Source organism: Diachasma alloeum, unplaced genomic scaffold (genome assembly GCF_001412515.2).
Source record: "Diachasma alloeum isolate Michigan unplaced genomic scaffold, Dall2.0 Dall_scaffold_00412, whole genome shotgun sequence".
NCBI lineage: Eukaryota > Metazoa > Arthropoda > Insecta > Hymenoptera > Braconidae > Diachasma > Diachasma alloeum.
The window spans coordinates 47,285-57,809 of NW_021680551.1; the positions used below are offsets into that span (position 1 = coordinate 47,285).

General features: G+C 41.1%; 1 protein-coding gene and 1 long non-coding RNA gene across 2 annotated transcripts; both read left to right on the forward strand.

Moving 5' to 3' along the window:
- Positions 1-6,204: 6,204 nt before the first annotated feature.
- LOC114841420 lies at positions 6,205-6,519 on the forward strand. Its single transcript, XR_003783114.1, has 2 exons — positions 6,205-6,296; positions 6,370-6,519. It is a non-coding gene; the product is annotated as an uncharacterized LOC114841420 (long non-coding RNA).
- A 173-nt stretch (positions 6,520-6,692) lies between these two features.
- On the forward strand, positions 6,693-10,317 carry LOC107042085 (zinc finger BED domain-containing protein 1-like). Its single transcript, XM_015262956.1, has 5 exons — positions 6,693-6,711; positions 6,951-7,052; positions 7,131-7,245; positions 7,381-7,673; positions 8,774-10,317. Exons 1-5 carry the CDS (start codon positions 6,693-6,695, stop codon positions 10,315-10,317), a joined length of 2,073 nt encoding a protein of 690 aa, XP_015118442.1.
- Positions 10,318-10,525: the final 208 nt, after the last annotated feature.

A 10,525-nucleotide genomic window follows, 5' to 3' on the forward strand; every position in this document is an offset into this window, starting at 1 on the left:
TTCATTCTTCCTCTTTCTCATAAGTATAGTAATGATATCCAGAAACGTCTAGAAATAATATCTGAACAATTGTGCGTGTGAGCAAATGGAAATTACAGGATTGGCTATTGCTATTGACTACTGACTATTGGCTATCTATGAAACGAAAATCCATCATCATCATACCACTAATGTTTTGTTCTTCTTCATTATTATCCTCTCGCAGCCCACGGATAGCTGAAAAGTTCTCCAAGTTGACTTGACAGCGACGTAGCATCCTTGCCTCTTCCTCCTCAATACCGTCGATGCATAAGTCCTCATCGCTATCTGAAGAGTAACATGAAGCGCATTCATACACTTCTGTAGGGTCTGTCTCCGGTATTCGTGCTCGTCTGATCATGTCGTACCGTGCTTCTCTTCTTCTTCTCAATTCCAATCTTCTTTCTAGTGCAACTCTGTGAGATATCCATGAATCATCTTCACTATCCGTGTCACAACATTGTTGCATGCCAGAAGGCCCTGGCTGCGGTGAGTGTGAGCGAGAATTAACAAGAGGTGTCGCGTATCTTTTCCGTTTTATTGGTCCTGCGAACAGTGTATGCTCAGCAAGGCGTTTTTGGTGTTGAACGATGACCTGATCATCTTCGTTATCATCTGAAGATGACGAGTCTTCGAGACCGTGTTGTTCCTTTATTCCTAAGTAGAGAGCATGTAAGGATTGTATGGTATCCGTCAGGAGATGGACAAATAAACAAAACACAATACTTACGTTTGGAATGCTCGAAAAATAATGATAAACACTGGCCATCTCGTTTGTGGGAAAACTGAAGAGCACGCGTAACCACCCGCAAAATTGTTCTATCTGCTGTCAAAAGACCCTGGTGATAAGCTTGAGATAGCACGCGACAGGGTGTATGACAAACTATCCGCTCTAATATCCTGTTCAATGTTGCACGAGATAAACTATCCCAAAATTTCGTTCGTTGATCAAAAAAGAATTCCTGATATGGCGGCACTCTGTCGCAAATGAACTCAATCAGCTGTGTTACGAAATACAGATACCGCCTATTTTTTCGATAATCTTCGAGCTCCATTGTGCCCGTTTCGTATGATGCTCTCTTTCAGACGTGAAAACTACGAGTGACGAATTCAAACGAATATTCGCAGAAATATAAGGCTTCGAAAGAGTTGCAATAGCATATCAGTTTTNCGAGCTCCATTGTGCCCGTTTCGTATGATGCTCTCTTTCAGACGTGAAAACTACGAGTGACGAATTCAAACGAATATTCGCAGAAATATAAGGCTTCGAAAGAGTCGCAATAGCATATCAGTTTTCTAAATATGTCCTTCGGATCAAACACAAAACTGCAACTTTTAGAACACGTGGTGCATGGATCAGCAATTGAAAACCGTCGAAAATCACAATCGGTGATTCACGGATAGAGTTATACGCTTGTGCCTTCTTATGATTCATTAGCTGTCAGTTTTGTTTGTTTCATATATAAAGAAATGTAATTATATATACGTCATCCATAAAAACTGATTCTGTAATAAATGGGTATATATATGTAGAAAAATGTTTTTGCCTGTAGTATATTCACTATCCAAACCTCCCATGCGTCCTCTCAGCGTCTTCATTACATTTGTCGTGGGTGATGATGCATAGGTATATCACTTTTTCTGTTTACGTGGATTGAAAGATAGAGAAAACAATTGACACGTTTTTGCTGACACCTCAAATGTGAAGAACTCGTGATACTAAGAGACGTCTTCGCGTATGTCGGCCATTTAGACGTTCATCAGATTCGGTGGTATACTGTTCTCTGCCTGTCACTTTTTTTTTTATGGATTTGGAGACAACACGGAGATCTTTGAGGCTACGAAGAAGAGGAAGGTGTATGGTTGAGCAATGCGAGGCTGACTCAACGACAAAAAAGTGGAATTTTCGGTTTAATAACGAGGACGCACCTATTGAAGTGGTAGTGGAGGAACTTGGAAGAGCCCTTAACAGCGGTCGTGAACACATATTACGTGTGACGGAACACTATTCGATACGAAAGGCAGGTTTAAAGGCTTTGATTCGGGAGTTAAGACGTGATATAAGGGACAATATAGAGTAATTGTTCCCATACTACCCTTGAAAAATGCGTGTGATTGGCAAAAATTTCCAATACCCGCGTGGCTGTGCGTTCATGCTCCATAGCTAAAGTGAAATTGGAGAAAGAAGGCTGAATACCGTCGTGCATGATAACGGGCCGTGCGGTAATACCGGAGAAGCGTATGAAATCGAGTATTATGACGGTGACGTCATACGTGAAGGGGTAGATGAGATCGAGGATCATCGGTTAGCGATTGGGAATGGTAAGGTTCAAAAGTTTGGAGAGAAATCCGTGAAAGTGATTCATGATTGTACGTTTATTTTGCAGATGAATGTCCTATTGATTTGCCCTGTGTGAAATCGTGCTGGGTTTCTTTACCACGCCTCACCAAGCAACAGACTCTTGACTTCAAACTGCCAAAATTGAGACGGTGTGCACCAAGGGAAAGGTGTGCGTCATGCGTCAGGGGTCTGGAAGAGGAGCTAGAGAGGGAGCGTACATTCTCACCACCGCCTTTGAAGAGGGTGTGGCCGGTGACATCTGAGGATGCAGCGAAGAGGAGGCGCGGCAGGCCTCGAAAAATGCCCAAGCTCTCTCCGTGTCACAATAATTACCAATTATAATGTATATCATTTTATTTTTAGACTGTAATAATTTGTTCTGTGTATTTAGATATATCAACCATGGGAAATAGCTATTTACATTTTTACGCGATTGTTAATCATCGACTTGATGAGAAATAAAGTTGTTAAAATTAAATGATGAGAATATTCTTATAAGAAAGAGAATGGTATCAACTGGTCTCTGCAGATGTCAGATTTGCAAAGTAAGCACATGTGGAGACGGCTAGTCTAACCTTCGAGAGCTAGTGTGGGTTACGGTGGAGAAGATGTCACAGAGTGCACGTGCAAAACCGCATGGTCAGCACACTGTTCCAGGGTGAGCAACCAACTCAACGGCTGTCTCCCCAAACCATATAATCATTTTTTTCAATCCTCAGTGAAGCGCGGCCGTGACAAGATCTCAATTATCGTCAAACATTTGGATTATTGTGTGTGTGTGTGTGATAGAGTGGGTATTTTTTTTGTGACGTGTGCGCGTAATCATGCGTGTGACGTGGAAAAACTTTGTACCCCCCACTAGCACCGTCACCCCCCAGGACGAGCTGACACCATCCACCAGCGGGTATATCCCAAAACCATCGCGCCCCGCCACACCCGCCTCGGACACGTCGTCATCATGCTCGGTCACTGATGACCATGATTGGTCCACCCTGATCAGGGGGTTCAACAGAGACCCCATCGCCATCGAGGCAGACCCAGACCCGTACGAGTTGCGGGACGGGTATGACGGGCTGAACCCCTGATTCCCGGACCGCCGGNATAATCATTTTTTTCAATCCTCAGTGAAGCGCGGCCGTGACAAGATCTCAATTATCGTCAAACATTTGGATTATTGTGTGTGTGTGTGTGATAGAGTGGGTATTTTTTTTGTGACGTGTGCGCGTAATCATGCGTGTGACGTGGAAAAACTTTGTACCCCCCACTAGCACCGTCACCCCCCAGGACGAGCTGACACCATCCACCAGCGGGTATATCCCAAAACCATCGCGCCCCGCCACACCCGCCTCGGACACGTCGTCATCATGCTCGGTCACTGATGACCATGATTGGTCCACCCTGATCAGGGGGTTCAACAGAGACCCCATCGCTATCGAGGCAGACCCGGACCCGTACGAGTTGCGGGACGGGTATGACGGGCTGGACCCCTGATTCCCGGACCGCCGTTGGACTCTCCGGGTAGAGCAACCTCTCATTCTCTCAGCTGAGCATCTGGAGAATGATACTCGGCACCGGGGTCCCAGTGGATCACCCCAGCTGGGATGGTGGCAGAGGGATGGACCATTCCCGATGCTTATCGAGCCAGCCGATTACACCCAGGATCGCCTGGTTAGCTGGTTGGAAGAGGAGCGTCGCGAGCGCGACGATTGGGACGCCGAGGACGAGGAGTTGGCCCAGGTGTCGCTGTTCGGGGAGTCCGATGAGGAGAGGGACATAGAAGAACTATTGAACAGGGAGTGGTAGTGTTGACGTTTCTCTCCAGTGCCTATGGACCCACAGTGCTAGTGGTTTAGTGACATTTAGATTTAATGCATAAGGTTATCAATGACGATTTTCGGATTTTTCGGAGCCCTGTGAGGAGAGTGCAGTGACAAGTAAAGTATTTTTTTAATATGTTTACGGTTTTCGCGGATTTTATCGGAGCACCGGTATGGTCTTTCAGTTCGAAAAATTTTGACCCCCCGAATTTTCGCTAAATATTGAGGCCTGAGGGTCAACGGTTCCTCAAAACCACTCGGGATTGGGATACGCGTCCGCACTACACGTTTTACCCCCTCCGCTCACACACGTCACAGCCGCGTTATTCCGATCGGTGCGATGGTGGGTCCCTAAATATATTAGTGATGGAGGGGGCCAATATTTTTGACCCCCAAATTTTAGTATCGCGGCNGGAGGGGGCCAATATTTTTCACCCCCAAATTTTAGTATCGCGGCCGAGGGACCAGTGGTTCCCCCAAAACCGCTCGGGGTTGGGGTACTCGTCCTCAGTATACGCAGTCCCCTCACCGCGCACACACGTCGGAGCCGCGCTATTCCGATCGATGTGGTGGTGGGGTCCTATACTTTGTGAGGTATTTTTCCAAGCGCGTCTGCGGGATTCAGACGCGTGGTTCTCCACGAACTTTCAGCGACCCTTTTGGACTCTCTCAACCCGGACTTAGAACGACGGGAATAACGAGAGGAAACCAAAATGCCAAAAAGGGCGCTAGTCCTTTTAACCGCCAAAGGACAAGGTCACACCGTTGAGCCGCGTTCCACGACTAGCTCAGATAACCGCGGAGGCGTGTGGGAACAGGCTACAATGAGCGGAACTCAACAATATGCAAACTTTTACAAAACAAAAAAATATATAATTTTAATCCAATGAGTTCAGTCTAATCTTTTACACGTGCGGGAGAGGACTCCCGCGAGCAAAGACGTTATACAAACCAAAAAAAATGTAATTAACCTAGTGATACTAATTAACAAAAATAAATAATAATAACTTTAAAGGTGCGTGGGAGACGCTAAGACGCGAGGACCACCCGCAAGCGACGACGACGCGAGAGCCACGACACAAAAGTTATTGGGAAAGGTCGACGTAACAGATGAGTTAGGACTAGTTTTCCCCACAAAAAAAATTTATAATAAAACTCAAGTAGAGAAACTAATAAAAAAAATGAAATTAAGAGGTAGCTGGAGGCTACAGAGTGCCGCATCACAAGCAGACTCTAGTACATTCTCAAACGGCCCCAAAATGGGTGCCTGAGTGGATTCACTACTGGAAGGACGCGTGCACTCACAACGAAATAAGACGCTCACCGTGATTTCGCGAGAACACCAGGCTAGTGTTTCTCGATCAAGGATCGATCTTTCTTGAGATCGATTTATGAAGGGTCGATCTTCGATTTTTCGGATCGATCCTTTTAAGTCGATTAAGTGGTCGGATCGATCATTTTCTTTCGAGATTGATCAGTGTTTGGTCTCCACTCGTCGAAAAAACTAAAATTAAAAGAAATTAAATTAAGTGGAACAATCGGAAGCTTTCATTAATGAAAATAAAATCTTAAGAAATTTACGTCATCATTCGATAGATATAGTCTAAACGGTCGAAAATCTAGGTGATACTGAATAGTGTTTTAACCTCTAAATCAGGGTTTTAACCTCTAAATCAGGTAATTATCTGTCTGGGAGAAACTTGTTGGAACAAGTAATCATGGAAAATATTACTGTAACAGGTGTGTATGTGGCAATAAAAATTTGATACAACTTCGAAATGCTCTAGAAATTTTATTAATAATTTCATTTCATAATTTCAGCACATGCTCAAGGGTCGAGGAGAAATTTCTCGATTTATCTCCAGATAAACATGCAGGATCCTTACCGAATTGACGGATTGAATTTGAATCTTTATCTTCGTCTATTGAGTATGACCTTATCATTTGTAATATGATTTTACATGAAATCCGAAATGATTGAATCATGCAATTTAAAAAATAATTTCAGATGAGAGAGGTTTCGTGGAAAAATTCCTTCGTGATTTGATTGACAGCGGTCGCGTGATAAACACTGATAATGAAATTGAAATATTCTATCGTTCTATCGATGGGATTTCTTAGTAAGTGTTTGGAATTAATTGCTGATGATTTATAAGATTATTTCTGAAATGATAATTTTTTCTCGTTCTTCAGTGAGCCTGTGAGCTTGATGGCTTGAAATCGAAGGAGGAACAATGACAAAACTCAACTGAGCTCGACTGATTTGTCAGTGTGATTTTACAAATCTAAGAATGAATATATCCTAACATTACAAATCTAACAATAAATATCTCCTATCACTTGCAACTTTGTATATTTGTGATCGATTATTTACGTCAACGTCCCTTTTTCAAATTTTTCCCTCATTATACCTTTCCCAAACCCCAACGCCATCTTAACGTGCATATTTTGGCGCGTTTTGTCACCTAGAGGAGAGTCAGCAGAGTTTTGTTTGATGTTAAACTGTTTTTACCATCATGAAGTGTATAAAAGCTAGTAAGTTATTCCATATTATTCATCCAATTATTTATTAAGATCGTTGGAACAATGAAAAAAATACTAATAAAGCGTATGAATTGAAAAATTGCCACTTGGATCGATGTACCGGTGAAACTAACCTAGAAATGTCCTCAAATACGTATTGAATCATATTGAATGGTTTTGCTCCGCATTCTCACCCTAAATCTTGGAATTCGAGGATATTTAATGACTCAATAATCATTACTATTTTTCAGAAAGATCTTCTGAAAGATCATTCAATGTTTACTTCAGTATCAACCATGGGGATGCATTCTCTGTCAATGGAGTTGATTACAAAAGTTATATGAAGATAACACGTGAGTTTAACATCCAGGAAAATCGTCAATTTGTGCATATTTGCAATTGGAAAAGTAAAATCATTTTTTTTCTCACAGAAAATAAATCTGACGCCGTAGATTTCTGTATGGAGCTGATCAGAGATGGAAGCATTACCTTAGATGATGGAAGGATCGATCAGATTGATATGAGTACTAATTGCGGCATAAATTAGTGAGTAATAGAGGTTTTGGCTGCTAAGAATCAGTTTGCATAACAACGACTCTTATGTTATCCACGAATGTTAATTGACCTGTTGCAAATTGGGAAATAAACTATAAATGTTTCAAAAATGTATGCATGTTTCAGCGTGGAGATATGCAATTATGCAAATGAGGACGACTTGGAAGATGATGCAGCACACGTGAATATATCTGATGAACAACACATTCCAGCCAGTAAAGTACAGAAAGACACAAATGTCCAAGCCCAGCCCTCAATATCGAAAAATTCCTCGGTCGAACCCAACAATGACAAACGTGATGAACTCCTTTTCAATACTAGTTCCCATCAGCAGCATCCAAAAACTCCTGAAAATTATGCAATAAAACTACAACGATTCAAGTTCAGTGGTAACGACCTCAGTAAACTATCCAAAGAAAGTACGTATCATTAGATTTTCATTTTAATTGCCTAATTAACTCAATAACGTATCACCATTGAATCCTCAATTCATGCATGATAGGTATAAATCCTCCTAAGGCACGATCAGGCACTCCTCATGTGGAAATGAAAGGAAATCGGTGGGTTAATGGACTTTCATAATTTTCATTGTCTCTTTTTCAATTGTGAACGATATCTGTTAAATACTTTTTCATGACTTCAAATTTCGCTGCATTCCTACAATAGACAAATTCCAATGAAACCGTCGAAACCTAAAAGAAGTGGTGTTTGGAATTTTTTTATAAAAACAAAAGGTGGAGCAGAGTGTCGTCTATGTTTAAATGACATCAAAAATCATGGGAACACTACAAACTTGATGAGATACTTGACTAACCATCATAATAACGCTGACATCAATGCCTTGAATGCACTTGCACGAACTCGAGTAATCTATCTCTGATATTTTCATTTTTTATTCAAAGTTGTCAATTTTTTTCAACTTATTCTATAAAATCCGTTCTTCTTCTAGAAACAAAAGGAAGTCAACAATAATAAAACAACTGATAATTCTGATAAATCCAAACAATCTCCAGAACGTCCATCATCGCGGGCTGAACATCAGCAACAAGTAATTCCCAATTACATGATTACAATGACTGAAGATGGATGATTTCAAAAATGATTTTTATTCGATAATGACTGATAATCGTTCTAGGAGTTCGACTCAGCCTCAGGACCGTCTAACAATATGCATAATCTTCCAGAGAATCCCCTCACACAGCCCCGTATCGATAAAACATTTGGTAAAATTACAGCATTCAAAGCTATGGTTTATAGATCTATGAAGTCAGTATCGAATCTGTAATACATACAAGTTAATTTTTCACATCTTTCCAAATATTGAATTATCTTGATAATGATTGAATCACGGAGAAAATTGCATGGGGTATCTTTCCTGGAAAAAATCATAAAATCATAAATTTGCGAGATAAATGAGCAATTGATAAAACTAGCACAGTGTAATGCGACTGAATTTTATTCCATTGTCTATTCTCTTCCAGACGAATGCCAAATTAAATGGTGTTATGAATTATTTCAGAAGGTGGAGCACAAGCTGCTAAAATTAAGAATGCTATGGTGTATATGATCGCGAAAGATGACTTGCCACTATCGGCCACGGAGAAGGAAGGGTTTCGTTATCTCATGAGTATCGTGGCTCCAAATTATGAAGTACCAAAGAAGACATCGATAACGAGAGCCACAGAAGAAAACTACAAAGTTCTGAGTGGGATTGTGAAGAGCAAACTGGCCAAAGCAGAGAATTTGACTTTAACTACCGATATATGGACTGAGACCATGTCAACAAGAGGATTTCTAGGTCTAACGATTCATTTTCTGGAGAATGGCAAAATGTCATATATTGAATTAGATACAATAGAGCTGGATGAGAATCGCAAAGCTCCCTATCTCTCCAAGATATTTGAAGAATTTCTGTTGAAATGGAATATTTCCAAAGACAAAATTACAACAGTAGTAACTGATGGAGGTACAAACATAATAAAAGCAGTTAAAGATACATTTGGGGAACATAAGCACATAACGTGCTTTGCCCACAAATTGAATGTAGCTATTTCTAATGTTATCACTGCAAACAAGGCACTGAGTTCAATAGTTACTAAAACTAAAGAGATTGTGACATATTGCAAGAGATCAACCACTGCTGCCGACGAGCTTCGCAAGGCCCAGGATGATGACAACACTTTGCGTCTAGTTCAAGACGTCCCCACGCGTTGGAATTCAACATTTTACATGCTGTGTCGTTTCGAGAAATTATCAGCCACCGTCAGTTCTATTCTCTTGAAATTACGAGGTTCTCCACCTATGTTAGATTCAGACGAGATGGCCATCGTGAGGGATGCTATTAACGTATTGAGACACGCAGAGACCCTTACAAAGGAATTCAGTGGAGCCAAATACGCGACAACTAGTCGAGTGATACCTGCTATGTTCTGCTTCAGGGAGTGTCTGGCGGTAGTGCAGAACGAAACATCGGTGGGGAAGAATCTTCAAAAAGAGCTAATGGCAGAGCTGGATAAAAAATTCTCTGACCTAGACAAACTGCCCTTTTTGACCATTGCTACTCTACTGGATCCACGGTACAAAAGAATGTACTTTCCTTCTCCTTTGATGTGCTCCAGTCTGCTGAGAACGGTGCATAGTATGATATCAGCTGAAACTAATGCTCCTGAGGACGAGTCTATTACTAATGACGAATCTGAGGCTACCAATAGCAGTGATGATTTGTGGACGCACCATCGAGATAGGATTCTTCATCAGAAAAGATACGCTCAAGAGGCTTCTTCAGACGATTTGAATATTGACATGATGCAGTTCCTGAACAAGCCTAATCTGATGAATATTGATCCAATAAATTTTTGGATGCATCACAAAGAAAACACACCAGCATTAGGACGCATTGCCCTGAAATATTTGTCAACAGTTGCCATATCAGTACCTTGTGAAAGACTCTTCTCATTGGCCTCGAATATCATCACAGAAAAACGGAATCGTTTGAGTGCAGAGCATCTCTCAAATCTGATTTTCCTGAAATCCCTTGATCGCCAGAATTGGCACCTATCATAAAAGACTATTGTTCGTTTTGTTTTTTCCTCATCGCACAAATTCTATAACGTATTAATATTTATAAAAAGTAAAAATCATCATAATGTTAAATAATTTATACTGTCATGAAGCTGAGTCACTTGAGTTCGTGAGATTTATACGAAGTTATAATTAGAATAATGGTGAATGATTGAAAGTATTTTTATTGGTGAGTAGATTATCCTTTCAT

Excerpts from the sequence above, each read along its gene's own strand:
- LOC107042085 (XM_015262956.1), top strand. Across the intron at positions 7,053-7,130 it reads AAGTTATATGAAGATAACAC|AAAATAAATCTGACGCCGTA; the intron begins GTGAGTTTAACA and ends TTTTTCTCACAG. Across the intron at positions 7,246-7,380 it reads ACTAATTGCGGCATAAATTA|CGTGGAGATATGCAATTATG; the intron begins GTGAGTAATAGA and ends TGCATGTTTCAG.